This window comes from Carya illinoinensis, chromosome 1 (genome assembly GCF_018687715.1).
Source record: "Carya illinoinensis cultivar Pawnee chromosome 1, C.illinoinensisPawnee_v1, whole genome shotgun sequence".
NCBI classification, from domain to species: domain Eukaryota; kingdom Viridiplantae; phylum Streptophyta; class Magnoliopsida; order Fagales; family Juglandaceae; genus Carya; species Carya illinoinensis.
In genome coordinates, this window is record NC_056752.1 from 49,234,291 (window position 1) to 49,256,475 (window position 22,185).

Here is a 22,185-nt window from a genome sequence, read left to right on the forward strand (position 1 = left end):
ACCAATTGTTTTGCACATGAGCAGTGACGGTGAGGATGGCAGGGACGAAAAACAATGAGGACAATGGTGACGGACAATGGTGAGAATGACGGCGAGGGACAAGGGTGAGGATGAAGGTGTCTCCAATTCATGAAAATCTAGTGTGACGAGGTTCATTGTATTTTCAGTAGAATTACTGACGTGGTAAGTTGTGATTGGAGGGCTGCTACTCTAAGTTAAATAGCCTGACCGTCCAGCAACGCTTCACAAGCAAGATACACGAGAAAGTAGATCCCACGCATACCTATCAATTCATAAAAATATAAGAATAAAAGAGACATTGAGTCCAATAGCACAATAAATCAAGCGTTACGTTCTCGCAATACTTAAACAAAGATTTTTCTAGTACGATTAGTAAATTATAGTGCCATTGTTTGAGATAGTGGCAAGTTGTACAACATTGCATTTCATTATTCTAGATTGCATGAAGATAACCAATTTATCTTCTTCACCAATTTCAATTAAGAAATCGGTAACATAGATGGATGATTAGCTTTAGGTAATTTAAGACTTCATTTGGTTATACAAATTATCTCATTTTATATAATTAATACAATTTTTTGAACTCTTATATAAAATACAATAAATAATTTAATTTTATAAATTTTTAAATAAAATTAACATTATAATAATAATTTATTTAAATTTTAATTTGTATCTTATCTTATTTATGCAATCAAAGAAGCGTTACTCAGCCATATTGACGCTGAGTGCACAGGCCTCACAAATTTCGGAGATAGTGGGATGGAGTGAGGCTCAAATTTAAAGATGTCTTTTTAAAATGTTGGATTTATTGGTATCGTGTATGCCATTTCATTATCATAATCATGCAGTCACGTGAAACTAACGGTCGGTCTAAGAGCACGTTAACTTCACGTGTTAATTATTTTACTGCAATACTTCGAATTGAGTGATTGGTAGTTGGGGAGTTGTACGGAGTGAAAAGTCACCAAAAGATAGCAAGGAGATCAACAAAAAAATGAAAATAAAAGTAATAAAATTTAATATAAAATTATGTCGTATTTATGCACTTCATAAATATTAGTGGAATTATTCAAAATTTTAAAATGTGTATTGGAAGAGAGAAGCCGGCAAGGGAGGGAAAAAACTTGTTGGGCTCAATAAAGAGGAGAGGAAGCGCAGCATAGCCCAAGCCTTCCCCCACCCCCTCGGGCCCCTCCGTTCACTTGTAGCCAAACATAAACCCAAGAGATCTTCGTTCACCCATTTCTCCGTAGTCCGTTACTCTTCGTACTCTCAACCCATCACCACACTTCCACCGTCTTTGACCCTCACCGGACCATCTCCCTTCACCAAACGTTCCCTGCGAGCTCGGCGGATTCGCAAGTTCCCACCATCTAAGGTATTCCTCTAATGTTTCTCGTTTTGTTTAAAAAGTTGTGATTGGTAGAAATCCGGCAATGTTTAAAGTCGTTAAGTTTCGTTGGAAAGTCCTGATTTTTGTGGCCGAAATTCCAAACCCCAGTTTGGATATTGAGGATTTTTGTTCTTGTTCATTTGTATGCCCCCGGACTCCTTTAGTCACATCACACGGAGCATCGGCTCTCATCTACTTCCTTTGCTAGAACGGAAGTCTCGTTTCTTATTCTTTTCACTAGTTATGTAGAGAGAGGAAACTTTTTGAAAGCATTTGTCAAGTTCACAAGTTAAGAAAAAGGTAAATTTACATGCTTTCGTAGTTCCGATACAATTTTTTGAATCCTTGTTGACAAGCTTGGGATTTTGTTAGTTTGATTTGATTTTATTTCGTTTTACGCTCAAGAATGAAGCGTCGCCACTCAAACCTAGATATTTGGGCTTATATGAGTAGAGACATGAAACATGTGAACAGATACAGTTTAAGCTCTCTCAGCAATAGCTTGCTACAAATACCCGTCTTAGCTGGATGACTGGTTTCTTTTGGCCAAGCCACTTTTGGATTTCTTTCAAATACGTTTCTGCCCAATCGTTCTACTTCGGATGTTTGTTATTAATTTCTTGAGTTCATGTTCGAAGTTTTTCTATAATAATCTGGCGTACCGTACGATCACAACTTCCCTCAGTTTCATAAATTGTCATTTAGCCTTTGATTCCTGTAATGAAATATGGATGGTTAACCCCAAGGGATTGGCTCAAGTGATAAGGCCTTGGTTTTGAGGTATCACTTTTCTTAAGGTCTAAGGTTCAATACCTCATGAGTCTAAACAATCAATTTGGGGTCACACCTACCGGTGAAAAGTCAATGATTTAGCCGGTTTCGTGTAGGAAAACTTCTGAGAGTGCAGTGCACGAGACCGGGGCTTAATCTACAGGGGTGGGTCCAAAGGTCCCTGCTTTGGAGAGGTTCCCCGACATAAAAAATTAAAAAAAAAAAGGGATGGTTCAAAATTGTGTTTAAGAATTGGCTTGGCTAGGAAAGGTTATGCCTATTAAGTTTACCTATTAGAAAGAAAAGGTTATACCTATTAACTTATTGGAGAACCCCATTATTCTTCCTGATATAGGTGAAAACACTACTAAAGAAAATGGCTGAGGGAGACGAGGACCTGCCAAGGGATGCAAAGATTGTGAAGTCACTGCTGAAATCAATGGGTGTTGAGGACTATGAACCTCGTGTCGTACACCAATTTTTGGAACTGTGGTATCGGTATGTAGTTGATATATTGACAGATGCACAGGTATACTCAGAGCATGCTGGTAAGCCTGCTATAGACTGCGATGATATCAAGCTTGCCATTCAGTCAAAAGTGAATTTTAGCTTTTCTCAACCACCACCAAGAGAGGTAACTTTGGCTCACAATCTTCCACACTTTGCAAAACCATCTATGATCTTCGCCTCGAACTAATTTTAAATTTCATTAGAAATTCAATTCAGTATGCTTAATTGTATTAAGATAATTATCTGGCGCACACTGTGGCACTGATCTTTGAGAGTGCCGGCATTCAAGAGCCAACAGTCTCTTAAAAGACTTTTAAGAATTTGGCTATTGAAGGCAGTTTCCAAGGATATTGCATGGGGAAATTTAACACATTTGAAAAGCACAATTTCAAAACAGTTAATGAAGACTAAGGTCAGAAGTCCCTAACCATACATAAATTCTAAGGTAATGTTATATTTTTAGTTTTGGCGTTTGGGTTGGAAGCAACTTTCGCTTAGCTGAAGCAGGTATTCTATCTTTGCATGAATAGCACGAAAGACTAGTAATTGTAATCCACAGTGCATGACCCACTTTTTTTTCCTAATATTTAGTCCTTTATGAAAATATTTCTTAATGTGTTCTCGGTTGGTTCAGACGATTGCTAGAGCTGGAATTTATGTGGCTATGCTTAAATATCATGAAACCATAGGTTCTACATGAACTTGTGATGCACTTACTCACATATTTAAGGTCACTTTACCAGACTTGTATTTAAACTCTTGCCTCGTGTGATGACCAGTATTATTTATGGTGAAAGATGTGATGTATATATTCAGTTAATCATATATCAGGTCCTACTAGAACTGGCTCGGAACCGGAACAAAATACCATTGCCAAGGTCAATAGCTGGGCCTGGAATTCCTCTCCCACCGGAACAGGACACACTGATCAGCCCCAACTACCAACTTGCAATCCCAAAGAAGCAATCTTCCCCAGCAGTCGTGGAAACAGAGGAGGACGAGGAGGGTGTCGATCCCAGCCCCTCACAAGAACAGAGGACAGACATGCCACAGCATACTCCTCAAAGAGTGTCCTTTCCCCTCACAAAACGTCCCAAGTGAAAACTTCATCAACCGTGTAGTAGCAATTAGATCCATTTTATCTGAAGTAATGACTTCTCGATTATGAAGAGACCTGCAAAGCGCAACATTGCAGGAGGTGGGGGAGATTCAAATTGCAGATATTGGTAGCTGTACCGAAATTAAAATGAAAGGGGCAAAAGATCATCAAGAATGGGGCAATATTTCATGTTTCAGTGATTCACTTTAATGAATAATTATACTTATCATTTGCATATAGCACACTTATTTTATTTTATTTTTTTATTTTTATTTTTATATCAAGTATGTAGTGTATGGATAATAAGTAGAACAATTCAATTAGTTTAACAAGAATAAAATAAAATTAAAATTAAAAAATAATAATTTTAAAATATATAAAATGTGTGGTGTACGATAATGAATAGCATTCTTCGTGATAGCAACTTGTAAGAAGTGTGTCACTTCGAAGGACTTTAAAATCACATTGCATCGTTTATTCACTTGTACAAAACTATTTGTAGTGGCCATTTGAGTTGCATCTTTTTTCTTCGAGGTCTTGGAATCAAAATATTTCTAGTTAGCACTTGCATAAAATTACTTCAATAGTTCATTTTCATGAAACGTCCAGTTGGGTGCATAAAGGCCTTTAATTGATCTTAATTCATCTTATCGAATTATTATTATTTTTAAAATTTTTTTATAAAATATAATAAATGATTAAATTTTTTTAAATTTTAAAATAATATTATTATTAAAAATTAATATTTTATTTAACTTTTAATTTTAATTTACATCTTTTTTTGTTTGAGGACTTTGAATCAAAATATTTCTAGTTAGCACTTGCATAAAATTACTTCAATAGTTTATTTTCATGAAATGTCCAGTTGGGTGCATAAAGGCCTTTAATTCATCTTATCGAATTATTATTATTTTTTAAATATTTTTATAAAATATAATAAATAATTAAATTTTTTTAATTTTAAAATAATAATAATATTAAAAATTAATATTTTATTTAACTTCTAACTTTAATTTTAATACATTTACCTATTCAAATCTTACATAAATCCCTGGTCGCTATCAAATAGTCCTGTCTAAATAGGAAATCGTGTTTAGGTCCATGCTTCTAGAGTCTTCAGACTACGCAATAGTTTGCGTATCAATTCTGTTCGGTACAAATGAATTGCCGTAGAAATTGGCACACCCACTTGACACAGCAGCTTATTTTATTTAAAAAAATAAAAGAAGCACGTGAAAACTGGTAGAAGAGAAGAAAGAGGAAAAACCCCACGGAAGTCAAATTTCTCATAGCATTTGTCTCAAAGCATCGTATTCTCAATAATTTAAGATTTATTATGTAGTTTTTATCAAAATATCTTCTACATTTAGATTTCTATTTTAAGAAAAAAATTTATAAAAAGAACAGTAATTTTCTATATTTAAAAAATTACTATTTATTTTCTAAACTATTTTTTTATCAATATTTTATTCTAATACATAAAATAAATTATTCTTTCAATTATCTATACTTTTTATTATATTCATATTTGTTATAGCTTTAAACAATAATTTTAAAAATAATTTAAATAATTACTAAAATATAAAAAAATAATTTTAAAAATATTATCATACCCACAAAAAAATAATTTAAATTTTTGTTTCAAATATTTACTAGAGTAATAGTTCAAAACATAATAAAAAAAATATTGAGTAGTTAAGTTTGTAAATAAAAGTGAGAAAAAAATTAATAAAGAAATAATAGAAAAATATTATTTTAATAAAATAGAGAAAGTATAAGGAATGAGATGTAGGAGGTTCTTGAAAGATTAATAAAATTTAATAAAAACTTTTAGGGATTATCATTTTTAGCTAATTATAGAAAATTTTATGGATAACCAATCTGAATGCTCTCACCCCGCGTTGCCGGATTTACGCACTCCCCATTGTCGGCGATTGTTTATCGGCTCTCTATCTCCTGAAAACTGGTTGGGATCTATCTTTATAAGTGCTGGACTATTCTTTTTCATATATATCAAAAAAAGACACAAAAGAGAGGACACAACCATGCCAAGATCTTGTGTGCAAGTAGCCAGAGATTGATTGAAGACACAGGGAGAGGGAGAGCGGACATGAAAAAAAATACCCTTATGAAAAGTCAATTTTGTGGAGGCTGGAACTAGAAGGCCATTTTCTTTAGTTCTTCTCACGAACGTTTGTACAGATGATAATTAAATTGAATTTATTAAAGGTTCAAAGCAAAAAAAGGGAAAGATGCAGTCTTAGGGGTTGTGTTTCTTCGTCGATTGGTACAACTAATCGATCTCTTGACTTTGGTTTTGTTGCGAGTTCAAAAGGGTTTCATTTCCTTCTTATCCTTGTTAAAATCAAAGGAGGAGCATTGGGGCCAGACTTTTAAAGATAGACAAATTTCCGATGGCCCTTCCCCTCTATAACCATTGTGTCACCCATGTTCAAAAAAATATTTATCAGCTTCAATGCTCATTACTCTGATACATAAAGAGGTCACCCAAAACATTTGTGGTACTTAGTTGGAACTCGGGTCAAAGGCAGGCATCCTCATGAAAGTTCCAACAATTTTACCAACTGGCTTTTTAGTCCATTAGATCCCCAAGCTATACCCACAAAGTAGGTTCCATCTGATCACTAAAAGAAACACTACCTCGTGATACTTCATTCAAACTAGAAGGAAGACTTTGTGACCAAAGTCCTAGGAAGACAAGGCAAGGTTGAAGAATGCATGGTGCCAAATGCAAGTCCAAAATTTAGACTTTGTTGGTTATTTTCCTCCGCATCGGACTGGCTATAGATGAAAGGTTTGAAACTTCAACTACAGTAATTCTCCACCCCTCACTATCTCTGGAGAGCTATTGTACACACCAAATTTTTATTTTATTATTTTATCTAACTCCTGCACTCCACTTCCCTTTTTTTTTTTCTTCCTTCGTCCCGATCACCGATTCACCCATTTCCTCTTTGTTTCCTTCTTCTCCCGAAATCACCCCACTTTCATTTCTCTTCCTCAACCCGCATTGCCTCCTTCTCTCCATCATCGACGTTCTTCTACGTGGCTTCTAGCACAGTAATTTTTCTTCATCGCTCCTTTCTCCCTCTTCTCTATTTGTGTGTGCAAGGCTTTCCTCTCCCTTTTCTCTTCCGATTTTCTTCCATTTTCTCTTCATTGAGTGTATGAATCACTTTGTATTTTGCTTCAAGGGACCATTGATGTTTGCTATACCCATTTCCTTGCAAGTGAATCAACATCCAGAGGATTGAAGGATTTCCTCCAAGAATCTGCCACAAGAAATCCCAATTTGGGTAAATGATTTGGTATTTGTTATTTATAAATTGGTAGGATTGTGGTTTCGTTCTTGTTCTAAGATTTTTCAATTTTCTAGTTTAAGGAATACAAGAAAAAGAACCTTTAGGGATAAAATGCATTTCTGTTGAGGAATAGTAAGCAAAAACAGTTTTTCTCCCATTTGTTTGACAAAATTTTTCCTCTGTTTTTAACAAACCAAATGTTTTATACTGACCATTTTATCTAACCCATCATGATTTAACAATTTGAAGTTAGTGTTTAGAATTTGATATTACATGTATATAATATTGTCATGCTTATGTGTGGTGAGACTAACTTGTGGGATATATTCTGTCATTTCCTTGGCTGGTTGGTTTTTATCGACTGCATCTGGGATTCAGGAGCTTGAGTTCATTGGTTTTTGCTTGATATTTGTAATCTTCTTCATATTGTACATGTCACACAAGTTTTTTCTTAAGCTGTCTCTATACATTTCACAAGCCATATTGTATTTATCCAGACATTACGGTACATTAATGGACTTGTGTTGTGTCATGTTGGGTTGTAACTTGCGTGCAACTTAAAAAATACACAAGAAAAAAATTGAATTGTATGGTAAAAATACCAGCTAGGAAAAAAACTTTACCAGAAGAAGACTGAACCTAAACACTTGGAACATGTTTGCTTTTCAGTTGCAATATGCTGTTTTTTAGGTAAATCATTGAGGGTTTTCCATGGATGAGCTGAACAAACTTTAGCTAAGGAAAGTTGAGTTTTTTTTTTCCCTTTCTTGTTTTGAAATGAGTTTTAAGGACTGAACTTTGTGGAGAAAACATAATTGTTTTGGTCTATTTTCTCTATTTTCTAGTGGTATTTTTATTATTATATGAAAACTGGTAGATACCAATCAATAGATGCTTAAAGCCAAAAGGTACCACTTTTAATTGGAGTTCCAGACTTTCAATAGTAGTGATAGGCACTTTATTTGCATTTTTTCAATTTTTGTTAGCAAATGTTGGTGTGATTACATGGAACAGGGCAAAAGCTTAATTCATGTTCTGCAATCCAACTTGAATTAAATCATTCTTACTCGCATGTTAATCATTATCCTTTACACATGTCCAAACCCTGTTTAAGCGACTCCCCCCTCATATTTTCTCTAATAGGAATCATCTCACATTTAAACATATGACTTCATTACTGAATTCCAACATACTCGTCTTAAATAATTTCCACTTATAAAAAAAATCTTAAATAATTTCCCATTCAACAAGAAATAACAAAATAAAATATAACCATGAACACCATGGAATATTAGGCAGGTAAAAAATACCCTTATTAAGACCCTACAAAACATAACTGTCGGCTACAAAAGGATCAAACTCCCATGATTTAGATTGAAAACATCTGTGCTTGGATTTGGACTCTTTTAGGCTTCTAGGATTGCAGAACATGATTTCAGATCTATGTTGAAATTTTTAAGAAATCATTCTTTCATTCACTCCTTATATACTTTTTTCATCTCAACAATATGCTTGGTACTGGAAAAGTTTAGAATAAAGGTCCACTAACTAATGGAATGATGCTCATTTACATATCCATCGAGCAAGCTTTTATTCACATTTCAGGATTAGGGTTATTTTATAATGGTTTGCATTTATATATCAAAATCCAAGCTGTTTGTCCTTCAATGCCCCCATTAAGCAAGCTTTAATATTCACATTTTTTTTTCTAGCCCCATCCTTGTTTTTATTTATTGTTAACATCTAAAGATGTGAAATATCTTACTGTTTGGCTCATTCATAGAAAGAAAAAGGAAGTGACAAAAGAGACAAATATGTTTGTCTGTATTGATTTTTATGCCTGCTTATCCTTCAATGCCGTTGACTAATGATTTTACTTGTCCACTGTCCTATTGTAAAAGAAGATATTGGATTCATTTAAAGTAATAATGTCAATCAAATGGCATTTGGATTTTGATTCTGCACCATATTGATGATATCGTTTGTATTTTTTTATAGTTATTTTTTATAAAAGTTTTCATTATTGCATTACTTGATGATATCTTTATTTTACTTGACACCATTTCTCTCTTTGGGTAACCTTAAAGGGGATTGTTTTGCTTACCCATTTTGCTGTCAATTTCAAATAGATGTTTTCTATTTTCAAACTTTCAAATTACAAAATAACCCTTGTCATTCTTATTTATTTGGTTTTCATTATTCAATTTTCATTTGTTTCTGCAATATGATGTTGAGATAATGCAATATGGATTGAGATACTGCAATATGCCCATGAGGTACTATATAATTCTCACAAGTATGATGCTGAAAATTTAATATTGGACTTGAATATTAGGCAACTTCTCTGACTCATTGAAAATGTAATATTTTTTAAGGATGGACATATATGATGATGACCCCTTCTTCACCACTCTATTACAAAGTGGAGGAGGAGGTTGTTCTAGCACCCCAACGCAACATTCCAATGTTGTTGTCCAAGCGACCCCTAAAGACGGTGAAAAGAGGCATCCTTAATAAAAAGTTTAGCAGGGTGCATATTTCACTATTGAAGAAGATAACCTCCTCGTCTCAGCTTGGCTCAGTATTAGCATCGATGCGATAAGGGATACAGATCAAAAGTCTACTCAAATATGGGAAAGAATTACCACATTTTATTATGAATATAAAAAACCAAATATTGTCAACCATTCTGATGGCTCTTTGATGAATCGGTGATCCACGATTCAAAAATGGACAAATAAATTTTGTGCATATGTAGCACAAGTAGAGTCATTGCACTCGAGTGGTGCAACGGAGCAAGACAAGATATGTACCCTAAAACCTTTATTCATGCAATTTGTGATGGACTTACTTATGAACTACCAAATATTTATTCACCTTTGTAAATTGAGAAAGCCAAATGTTATGGTGTAATTTCACAATGTAGCACTGTTAGTAAAAACCAAAACGGTAGCAACACATCTCCACCCTTGGTAAGAAGAGAAGATCACAAGAAAAAGTATTTGGTGTTGTTGATGTTGACATAGCCGATGATGAGCTAGAGGTTATTGCTGAGAGACATCTAGGCAAAAAAGTTGAAAAAGAAAATGAGAGGAATCAAAAGTCGATGGAAGGCAACGATGATGAGATCAAGATTGCCTTAGCTAAAATGACCGAGGATAGAGCCACGACCATGGAAGAACGTAGAAATGCTGTGTTGAAGGCAGACCTAGAAAGATCAGAAGTATTTGAACTAAAGAAAAAGAAGTTCGAGGCAAATATGATGTTGCTAGATCTAAGTGGTATGAATGCCATGCAGTAAGAATATTTCGGCTATATTCAACTCAAGATTTTTGAGGAATGGAGGTCCCATTCCGGAGGTACATCAACATCTCCTTAAACACCTTATGGAGGTGTCTAACGTCTAATGTTGTTAGTGAATTTTTTTGAAAATTTAGTGGCTTTCCAGCCACATGTGGGCTGGATAAACAAGTGGTTGGGTAGAAACTAAATTAATAGACTAATTAATGTACTATTTTGATAATTTATAGATTGTTTTGGTAGGATTGTGGACTATTTTGATAATTTTTGGACTGTTTTGGGGGACATTAGTGGACTGTATTTCTAATTTGTAGACTGTTTTGATAATAGTAGACTATTTTGATAAATTTGTAGGCTGTTTTGGGGTACATTAATAGACTGTATTGATAATTTGTTGACTGTTTTGATAATTACTAGATTGTTTTGGATTCATTCTCCAAAACTATATGTTTCCACAAGTGAACAGATGAAATATATAAAATTTAATGTATTTTATTTGTTTCTTTCTGGATACTTTTCCATGCTATATAGCTGCTTTAGGTTTAATTTAGTGGAATTCAATGTTGTGTTGTATCAGTACCACGCTAGAGGACGAGGTTTAAGAATTTCCTACAACTTGTATGCTAGTAAATTGATCCTCCAAAGAGTTCAAAGTAAGTTTCAAATGAATACCAACTTCCTACACGTAGTGTCTTTGTAAAATATTAAAAGAAAATAAATTATTAAATATTATTAAAATAAATAATATTATATTATTTTGTAGACTTGGAGATAGCTAGTCCAATATTGATTAATTTAGTTAGAAGTCTATATTATCATCAAAATACAATATTTTAACTAAATTTTAGACTTGACAAGCCATTGCCAATCCTCTCAGAGATCAATCATACGAAAATACAAAATACAAAGTGTCCCGCATGAAAACTCAAACACAGCATTTAACTTTTGGGGCTGGCTAGAGCTACTGCTGGGGCCCACTAGGCTTAATTTTAATTTTATTATTATTATTATTTTTATTTTTATATCATTTTTTAATATTTTTAAAAAAATAAAAAATTCAAAATAATATTAAATACTTTTTTCTTAATTACTAAGAAAAAAATAATAATTGGGAGCGGCCGGATCCCCAGCGGATCCCTAGCATTATTCTTAAATTTTTTGTTTTGTCAGGTCACGCTTCGTGCACAGCTTGTGCACAAAGACGCTTGTATTCGGACGTTTTCTTAGCGTATACATGACCACTTCCTCCGTGCTGGCCCTCAAGTCTGCTGTGGGATAACAAATGCTTCACCTTTACGCCTTAACACGTGACAATCATTGAAAACAGGCAATAATGCATGTTACCTTGATAACGAACGAGATGGGAAAAAAGATCTACTGATTAATATTATGAGTTGGCGTGATGATGAGATTGACCCAAATAGTCGAAACTCAGTAATTCGTTCCAAGTGAAAATACAGATGACAACATTTACCAACGACCCACCCGCCTTTACATATGTACATGCATGCACGTCTTCGATAGACTGATAATGATAGACTATCCCAGCAGTATTAAGGAACGTCCAGCTAAAGGATGATAAATACGTTCTTCAGTTGAATATCGACACATCAAGCACGATATTTCTTGAAGGGACTCTTTAGCACAAAAGAAAAAATAATAAATTGACAACGAGCCGACAGTTTAATTAATCCTAATTATCAATCATTAATAAAATTATCAGTTTTCTTATCCTGATTTCCCATTTTCTCAAGGAAATCTATGACTATTCCAAGTTATTACGTGAGGGGTGGCTTCTAGTGAGCGGCACCGTCACGGTCAGTCATGGTACTGTGCCTGTAAGAAGTTGCGCGCTACATTCCAATGCATGCGTGGGGTCGCTGGCACGTTTTGGAATTTGTCCAGCACACAAACGCAACTTGCTGTACTCACGCTTTGTGAGCATAGGAATTAACACTCATGCAAAACATTCGTGTCCGTCTGTATTTTGCGGCCTCTTCTGCGGCTCTAACCATCTACAACTTAAGTCGTGAATCAATTCTCAGGTGTTGGTTCAAATGGTAAAAGTCTTGGGTTTGGATATGCTTTTTCAAGGTTTAAATCGTTTTTTATGTAAATAATCTCTAGAGACTATGAACTGGATGATTTTCTAATTAAATGATTTAAAATACACTTACATAAATTTTTTTTATCAAGGGTATGTGCGCCCTCGAAATTAATTGGAACACTTTTTCTGGACCAATAAAAAAATTTATAGAATTGGATATAAAATATTAAATTCTACCTCTCATGTCTCATCTTTTCCATTAAAAAAACACAACCTATGACCATTCCAAATAATGGATTGCAAAAGGAGAAAATGTTACAAATATATATTTCTAAACATAAATCAGTTAAAACATTTATTTGAAGTCATGTCTTAGGGAGAAACTATTAAATAAAAACCACTTAGAATGTCTCAGATCAATTAGTGCGATTAACTATAACCCACGAGGAAGAAGACTGAATACATAACTATAAAAATTATACACAATTCTTCATTGATTACTTGGCTTTGCAAGCGTTGAATTAGAAAACATAAAACGGAAGAGATTTTTTATTTTAATATTTTTTGTATTTTAAATGTGTGATAAAGTTTATCAATCTACACTAAATATAATGATCCGATGAATTATAAGAAACTAATGCTATCCTTTATCTGAATTTTATCATTCTCAATTGGAAAAATTATAGACATATATACAACATTTTTTCATGACCTTTTATATAATTATATTTTAAATTAGGGACATATCTATAAAATAACTTATAACAATAATATTATTTTAAGTAAATATATCCATTTTAAAACATGGTTGTATAAAAAATTAAAAAAATTATTCATATATTATTACTCTTCTTAATTATATCGATTAATATAATATTTTTAAATAGTTGCTTGAGTCAATAGTTTAAATTAAAAATTAATTAAAAAAATTATTCATGTATTATTACTCTTCTCAATTATATCGATTAATATAATATTTTTAAATAGTTGCTTGAGTCAATAGTTTAAATTAAAAATTAATTAAAATACCACACATTAGTTTATAATTAAAAATAATAAAATTTAATATTAATAACAATATTTCTTTTTTTTTAGGAAAATATTTTTTTTTTAGGAAAATATTTCTATTAATATAATAGGTCGTTCAACTGTAGATTTTTGGGTTCTGAAGAGTACGAACCGTTGAATTGGATCCTACTAAAGTTCCAATCTTAGAAAGTCAGAGGTTACAGCCACCGTCTGATTCGAAGACAGAGACACCGAGAGAAATTTCGGAATTTACTCGGTTGAGTTAAGACTCGGTCGGCACAGAAAGGCAAACGTGCAAAGTGTGTGACTACCCCGACTGTGACCGTGTCACATAATCGATGCCATTGCCGCCCACGTGTCCGCCGCTCTTGCTGACCATGTGGCTATGGTTGTTGCCTGTGACGGTGTGACACGCCACGCTATTACTGTAGGACAGATGCAACGAATCTAACAATATGTCGTTCTATTTTTTTTTTTTTGAAACAGTGAAAGTTGTCCTTATCATGATTCATGTTCTGGACTCCTCGGCTGAAGTCGGGAAGTTTTTTTATTGAGTAATCTATGTACATATGGAGTGCGGAAATAGTTGTTTTGAAAAATAAATGATATCTATTGTCATAAAATTAATTAATTTTTATATAAATATGATATTATTTTTATTTTTTAAAAATAAATTACAAGACGTATGTATAATTTATAATTATAAATAAAAATTTTCATTTTTATTATTTTTAAAGGAATAGACCAATACTTATATATATAAATAAGAGAGTACGCTATATTTATCATAGTTCGAGAATGTCAAATATTTTTTTATTTTATATTTTTAAATATTTTAAAAAATATTTTAAAAACTATGATATTATTGAAAAACACATTTTTAATTATTAAATAAAAAAATTTTAAAATTCTCATCTTATCATTATAATTTTTTTAAATTTTTATATAAAATATAATAAACAATTCAATTTTTTTAAATTTTAATTTAATATTTTTAAATAATAATAATATTAAAATATAATATTTTAAATTTTTATCTAAAATTAAAAATTCACGTTTCAGTCCTCAAACCATACCGTAACTCTATTATTTATATATATATATATAAAATAAAAAGGAATGGTCAATTGTGTCCTCTCATTTTATGGGGGGAAAAATGTCTTATATTTGTCCACATTATTTCCTATATTAAAAAAAAAAAAAAATCTATCTGTGTTTTTATTTATTTTTCTTCTTTACAGTCTGGACTATGTTATTCTCACTCGACTTGTGTGCCTTGGCAGCCTTGCATTAATATTGGGAATGATAAATTCAAATTAAATAATATTATTTATTTGATTTCCATAAAATATCATTAAACAATGCCGATGGTAGGAATTAGATCCATATCTCTGTTTTTTACAATAAGAGATATTTCAAGATATAAAGTGAGAGATAAATTTTAGCTTTATAGTACAAACAAATAATTTTTTTATACAATAAACTTTTTTAATTTTCATTATCTACTATATATATATATAAAGTTTATCTTAAAACTCGTGGGAAGGCAACTTGACAAATTTAAAAAATAATGAAGTTTTGTAAGATTGTAACGATCGAGTTCCTTATCCCGTGGGCGATGGTATTGGTACCCCCAGAAATTAAAAGAAGAAGAATAAAATATCAAGAGATGGACCAATCCAAAACAAAGCTTGAGTGCATGGTACCGTACGCAAGTGGGGGAAACATTTTCTTGATTATTTACTAAAATATTGATTGCTGCAGTGTTGGATGAAGTAGCATAAAAGAAACCCAACACCATTAAGGTGAGATAAGCCAGGAATAAAGTATTGTAAATCATAAGAAGTTTTGTACGCACCTGATTATTAAATAACATAAAATAAAATAATAATCCAATAATTAATACTATCCATTTGACCAATGTGAACCTTCATTTATTTTATTGAATATTTAAATAAACCTCACCATCTAATACTTTTTGGGGATTTTTTTTTTTAATTTTTTTTTTGGTTGTCGTAGGGTGGATAATGGTATATCGTATATTCCTTTCTGAGAGTTTTGTTTTTTTGTTTTTTTTAAGTGATTCTTGATAAATTAAAATATTTAGATTTATCCAAAAATTATGCAAATAAACATACAAATAACCTCGATCAAACTCATAAATAATAATTTGTCACACGAAGTCTGTAATCTCAAGTGCTGACAGACAGAATAATATTAGTGGTTTTATAAGTTTTACTATATATGTGTTATAAAATGACGTGTCACCAATTAAACTTTAAAATAAAATAAACTTAGATATTTGTTGAATAATGTTAGATATATTAATTGTGTGTGGATCTCATATTAATTTTTTAAAAATTTTATGTGCAGTCATTTTTGTGGATTCCTTTGTGCACTCCAGTGATATGATTGGTTATGTATTAAAAAAAAAATTAATCCAACTAATCATATCAGTGGAGTGCGTAGGGAGTATGCAAAAGTGACTGTATGTAGCATTACTCTTAATTTTTTTTAAAAAGATGCTAAATTTACACCTATCAACACTATAAATAGAATTTATTTTATTTATCATCCATGACACATTTTGTAAAATCTTTAAGTTTGTAATAATTTAAATTTTTTTCAAAGACAGAGTTTTATAATTTAGTTTATTGGCATCAGGTCACATAAACATTTAAGATGATTTTTTTTTAATAAAGCATTTGTTAAATAATACCTAAAAAAAGAAATTGTTAAATAAAAACTAAGATGAACTTTTTAAATATCATTTTTTTGTAATTATTAAATAAAGTATTTTTATTAAATCATTGTATTATATTCGTACATATTTTCATTCCTTTTAATTTCTTAAACAATCATAACAAGTATAAGTACAAGATGGTTAGAAAAAAAAGTACAAGTACAACATGTTCACTTATATTCAAAAGGATGATTAGACAAACTAATGTCTATCCATTTGGGTATTTAAAAAATAAAAATAAAAACATTGTCAGAAGAAACTTAAAAAAATATATATATATATAAGAAAGGATATCTTTGGTTTTAGTTGCGTAACAAGGCCAATTGTGTAATTGCACATCTCGTTTCCCTGGCTTGGAAGCAATGACCGACCTGCTAAAAACAGAGGGGAGAGGGATGGTAAAGAAAGGAGTTAGAACCGCAAAAGAAAGAAATTTACTCTCTCTCTCTCACTCTGTCTGCAATTGAGGCTCCTCAATTGGCTTTTCTGCTTCAACTCCAATTGGCGTTCGATTTCTATAAATCTGTACACACAGCTCTATTGCTTCCCCTTTTTGACTACTCCAAAATCTTTTATCTCTCATATAAATTTAATTTCCTGGTTTCAAAAAAAAAAAAAAATTCTTTGAATTCAGAACACCAGTCGGTGTTCAGAGAAATTTCCCGACTTTTTCGGCATTTGTTTTGGGCGAAAAAAATCACTGGTTTTCTATTGGAGAAAATTCGATCTATATTTTCTTGGGTTTGACTGTAAATCAATTGGGTTTACAAAATTCAATTTGTATAAATTCTCTTTCCTGATCTGAGACCTGTTGAGGCTGTCGTGATCTCTGAGACCCGAAGCACCGAAGCCGAAGCGAAAGTACAAGGCCATGCCGGTTCCAACCATAGCTCTATACGCGAGCCCACCGAGCAGCGTGTGCTCCGCACCGCATCCATGCCAGATCAACGCGCACGCGTCTTACGATTTCGAGTTGAGCACTCGACCTTCCTCTTCGGCTTCATCCTCACCGTCAACTACGCACAAGCCTGTAATCGGCGGCCTCTCGTGCCTCTTTTCCTCGCCCTCTGTGCGGTCATCTTCTAGCTTCTCGGGTGGTGGCTGCGGCGATGAATTGAGTTCCAAGTGGCACGACAGAGGCGACGAATTGAAGGAACTGAGCAACTCGTACTATATGCCAAGTAAGTTCCCTGGGTCGTATTTAAAGAAGGATTTGAGCCCAGTTTCGGTGTTTCAGGGTCCGGTTTCATGTGGTAGTAGTGTGGTTGGTTCGGCTAGAAGCCCCCCGACGAGTTTCCAAAGTGGTTTGTTTAATGGGTTTGTAAGGAATGCTCTGGGTTCGTGCGTAGATTACGACTCACCGCATTTCGAGGTCCGTAGCGATGAATTTAACCTGGGTCTTGGGGAAGAACTGACTTTCAATATAGAGATGGAGGGGAACTCTGAGCCATACGTGAAGGAATTGCTGTTGGGTGCCCAATTGAGGCATAAGATCTTTCACGAGGATTTTGTGGTTAAGGCTTTTTATGAAGCCGAGAAAGCTCACAGGGGGCAGGTATTTTTTTTTGATTGGGTACTTGCGTTGTGTTTGCCGCTTGTTTTTGGTGGTTTCGGTCGATAGGTTTCACGTGTTGTTTTTGTTACAGATCCGTGCCAGCGGTGATCCGTATTTGCAGCATTGCGTAGAGACGGCAGTGCTGCTTGCGCTGATAGGTGCTAATTCAACGGTGGTTGCTGCGGGGCTTTTACATGACACACTTGATGATTCTTTTATGAGCTATGACTATATTTGTGGAATGTTTGGAGCTGGGGTTGCCGATTTGGTCCGAGGGGTAAGACACTGAATTTTCGTAACATCCATTTGGTATCGAGTTTTAGTGATAAAACAGAAACTTTCCATTTATTGCTTTAGAAAGACTTATCTTTGCACATGAAGAGCATTCGTGGTTTCTTTCTTGCAATGATCCAATATGTAGGGTGAACTCTTTTGATCCAGTTGATTAGGACAGTTTTGAGAGGCTAACTTGAAAATCCGCGAGCCATGGTTTTCTTGATCGCTTATAGTTTTCCAAAATCTTCGTCGAACCATGTGCTGGGACTGTCATACATGCCGTATCCTGTTAAAGCAGAGCTAAAAATGTGAATTAGTTAAGAAGCATCATTATCGTGACACTTGGCTTAGGTTCTATTACAAGAGAACGTGTATGTGCATCAATGGTACAATTCTGGGTGTTTATTAATTGTCGTGGATTTTACTTATAAAAAAAAAAAAATTGTCGTGGATTTGAGTGCGGAATAATTGTTGTGGTCATATGATCACTTCTATTCAGCAAGAGTTAAAATATGTGATCAGTTTTATAAATATTGATTATCAGAGATTCCATTGGCCCTAACCCTTTCTCATGGCAACTCAAAGAGCAGCCTTTAACATTGGTGATATACTAACTTTGTCAGTTTGGAGGATACTGATGGAACTGTTGACTTAACGTTAACAGTTCACATCAGTTTGGAGGATAGTTTGGAGACACATCAGCCCTATCTATCTCTGATCTGTTAACTTTGTCAATTAGGCTATTGATATTTTGATCTTACACACTTTTGATATACTTCTTTGTGGTATTTACTTAGGTCTCCAAGCTAAGTCACTTGAGTAAGCTTGCACGTGACAACAATACAGCAAGTAAAACAGTTGAGGCTGATCGCTTGCATACCATGTTCCTCGCGATGGCTGATGCCAGGGCTGTCCTCATTAAATTGGCAGATCGATTGCATAATATGATGACGCTTGATGCATTGCCTCCAGCCAAGCAACAGAGGTTCGCTAAGGAGACCTTGGAGATTTTTGCGCCCTTGGCTAATCGTTTAGGAATCTTTACTTGGAAGGTCCAGCTAGAAAATATGTGTTTTAAACATCTTAACCCTGACCAGCACAAAGAACTGTCTTCTAAGCTGGTTGACTCGTTTGATGAGGCAATGATCACTGCTGCTATAGAGAAATTAGAACGAGCTCTGGAGGTTAAAGCCATTTCTTACCATGATGTCTTTGGGCGGCATAAGAGCCTGTATAGCATTTACAGAAAAATGCTGAAGTATGCTCTCTCTCTCTCTCTCTCTCTCTCTCTCTCTCTAATGCCCAGCCCAACAGATAAAAACACGTGATCTAATTTTAATTCTGGAGATGGCTGTCCGAGCATGTTTTGCAGGACCTTTCTTCATTTTTGCGATTAGAATTAACAAAAAGGGAACGAGTTAACCTTATTTACTCTGATTCCCACGTGAGAAATTCAGTAATTGTTGATTGACCAGTATGTAACCAGGCTGAGTATGGGACTCAAATTAAATTGCTCATGCTACATTGATTTATATAAATGTCAAATTTTGTCAGATAAGAACTTCTAATACATTATGAATTAAAGAATCGGAAACTAACTAAATGTCAAATGAGGTGGGGCTTCATTTTGTTAGATATCAAGGTAATTGCAGGCTTTCTTACACTACTTCCTGGTCTGTCTGTGAAATACACTTGAGAATATTATTGTGATATTATCATTCCATTAGTTATCCTATATATATATTTACTGAAAAGTCAGTTTCGTTACTCATGATACTGTTCTTTCCTTGGCAGAAAGAAGCTAACCATGGATGAAATTCATGATATTCATGGGTTACGGTTGATTGTTGACAATGAAGAAGACTGCTATAAAGCATTGGGAGTTGTTCACCAGTTATGGTCTGCGGTACCTGGAAAGCTTAAGGACTACATAACTCGTCCAAAGTTTAATGGGTATGTAGTAGCTTAGATGACCTGCTCTAGTTTGTGTTGATCGTTTCCTTACTAAGTTTGATCTCATACTTACAGGTACCAATCTCTGCACACGGTGGTGATGGGTGAAGGGATGGTTCCACTCGAAGTTCAAATTCGGACAAGGGAGATGAACTTGCAGGCTGAATTTGGATTTGCAGCTCATTGGAGGTACAAAGAAGGTGACTGTAAATATTCTTCATTTGTGCTTCAGATGGTTGAGTGGGCTCGATGGATTGTCACCTGGCAGTGTGAGGCGATGAGTAAATATCGGTCATCCATTGCCTATGCTGATTCGACAAGGCCACCCTGCTCATTCCCAATACATTCAGATGATTGCCCGTTTTCATATAAGCCGCACTGTGGCCACGATGGGCCTGTGTTCGTGATGATGATTGAGAATGATAAGGTTTGTGTTGGAATTTGCACTTTTCAGCATTGGAATGCTAGCTTTTCTTCTCTCCTTTGGTCCATGTTATGAATCTAGGATGAAGGGTAATAATAATTTGTGCAACCAGGTAGTTCCTTGTGAACAAGACAATAGACTAGATTTGGTTTTGGTGCTATTCTTAGTGTTATCCAACTTGGCCCAAATTTGATTTAGTGGCTTGTTTTGTTTCGTAGCCATATTGATCCTGTTGCTTTAGGGGAATATAATTGCCTTGCGCCATCATTGTAATGGCTTTCTTGCGAACATAGAGAGGTCTTTTTAAAAAAAAAAAAAAATCATAGAAACAACTAGAAGAGCGTCATGCATGGTGGATGGATTGGGCGAAGAGGCATTGACATTGACGTGCTTTTTGTTTGATTGTTGCAGATGTCTGTTCAGGAGTTTCCTGCAAACTCAACAATAAAGGATTTGTTGGAAAGTGCTGGACGAGGAAGCTCGAGATGGACCCTATATGGTTTCCCACTGAAGGAAGAATTGAGGCCAAGGCTGAACCATCAACCGGTGACTGATCCCACATGCAAGTTGAAGATGGGGGATGTGCTGGAGTTAACACCAGCCATACCCAACGAGTCTTTGACGGAGTACAGGGAGGAGATTCAGCGTATGTATAATGGTGGGCTGACTGTGTTGAGCACTGAGCTTGCTGCTAGCAGTATGGTTGGACGGAGAAGTTGACATTGATTAGATTCTCTCTTCTTATTTACAACTCTAGTGGCTATTGGCAATTCTTGTATATAAAATCATGAGTTTGTACAGAAAAGCTGTATCGTTCTATCGCTAATCACTGGGTTCAAGCAGGTGCTGAATGATATATCTTCTCTTCTGAACTTTTCACTCTTACTCGAGTTTACTACATCTTCTGTGTGCTGTACTTGAGTTCCTACCTTTAATAGTGTTTGGGAAACAAACAAGATGCTTCTTCTTTGCTGCTCGCGACCTCAAAATTCAAATGGTCAGAGACTCGGATGAAGCTTGAGATGGCAGGAGAGTGATCTATTTTTTATCTAAAAATTATTTTCAATCACATGACTGACTATTGAAGTGAGACGTATTAAAAGTATTTAAAATGTAAATGATTTCAATATCTTTGTGTATTCAGAAACTCGGTTTGGACGGTGAAATGTTTTATTTTATCTCATTTTATTATTATAATTTTTTAAAATTTTTATATAAAATATAATAAATTTTTTAAATTTTTTAAAATTTAAAATAATAATAATATTAAAAAATAATATTTTATTTAATTTTTAATTTTAATATAAAGTTATTTCACTATCCAAACTGTATTTATGAAAGTTACCGATTGTGATCATTGATTTTATTTATTTATTTATTTTACCTAGTGTTTAATGAAGTATTTTTTAATAATTGTGAATTTAAAAAAAAAATATTTTAAGACAAAAGAATCCTATTCGGTGATCAATCGATGACTTTTGTGTTGCAGCAGATCCTGTTACAAATCCCTTTACGTAGGCGGGTCGATTCATCTCACTCTGTAGAAGCCCAAACGGACGACCTGGCCTCAATAAGCCGACCAGCCTTGAGTTTTGTTGGTTTGATGTTGGGCCATAAGAGTCCGGAACGGCCCGGCCACCCCGAAGTCACGTAAAAACTACTACGGAATTCGTCACTGAAAATAGGCCACGCCACTCGTCTGCAAGAGCATTCACATTGATTTAGGTATATGCATATA

General features: G+C 34.0%; 2 protein-coding genes across 2 annotated transcripts; both read left to right on the plus strand.

Annotated features, from left to right (window-relative positions):
- The first annotated feature begins 1,218 nt into the window (after positions 1–1,218).
- Positions 1,219–4,032, plus strand: LOC122280720 (transcription initiation factor TFIID subunit 9). Its single transcript, XM_043091726.1, has 3 exons — positions 1,219–1,402; positions 2,544–2,822; positions 3,530–4,032. Exons 2-3 carry the CDS (start codon positions 2,565–2,567, stop codon positions 3,797–3,799), a joined length of 528 nt encoding a protein of 175 aa, XP_042947660.1. The 5' UTR covers positions 1,219–1,402; positions 2,544–2,564; the 3' UTR covers positions 3,800–4,032.
- A 12,584-nt stretch (positions 4,033–16,616) lies between these two features.
- On the plus strand, positions 16,617–21,332 carry LOC122280728 (probable GTP diphosphokinase RSH2, chloroplastic). Its single transcript, XM_043091737.1, has 6 exons — positions 16,617–17,794; positions 17,886–18,071; positions 18,868–19,328; positions 19,865–20,023; positions 20,099–20,450; positions 20,859–21,332. The coding sequence occupies exons 1-6, from the start codon at positions 17,111–17,113 to the stop codon at positions 21,165–21,167; spliced, it is 2,151 nt and encodes a 716-aa protein (XP_042947671.1). The 5' UTR covers positions 16,617–17,110; the 3' UTR covers positions 21,168–21,332.
- The last annotated feature ends 853 nt before the right edge of the window (positions 21,333–22,185 follow it).

What these genes read in the sequence shown, in the direction of transcription:
- LOC122280720 (XM_043091726.1), top strand. Translation starts at nt 2,565, where the DNA reads ATGGCTGAGGGAGACGAGGACCTGCCAAGGGATGCAAAGATTGTGAAG. An exon ending in CTCAACCACCACCAAGAGAG is followed by an intron (nt 2,823 to 3,529) that starts GTAACTTTGGCT and finishes ATCATATATCAG; the next exon opens with GTCCTACTAGAACTGGCTCG.
- LOC122280728 (XM_043091737.1), top strand. Translation starts at nt 17,111, where the DNA reads ATGCCGGTTCCAACCATAGCTCTATACGCGAGCCCACCGAGCAGCGTG. An exon ending in TTGCCGATTTGGTCCGAGGG is followed by an intron (nt 18,072 to 18,867) that starts GTAAGACACTGA and finishes GTATTTACTTAG; the next exon opens with GTCTCCAAGCTAAGTCACTT. An exon ending in ACTCGTCCAAAGTTTAATGG is followed by an intron (nt 20,024 to 20,098) that starts GTATGTAGTAGC and finishes TCATACTTACAG; the next exon opens with GTACCAATCTCTGCACACGG.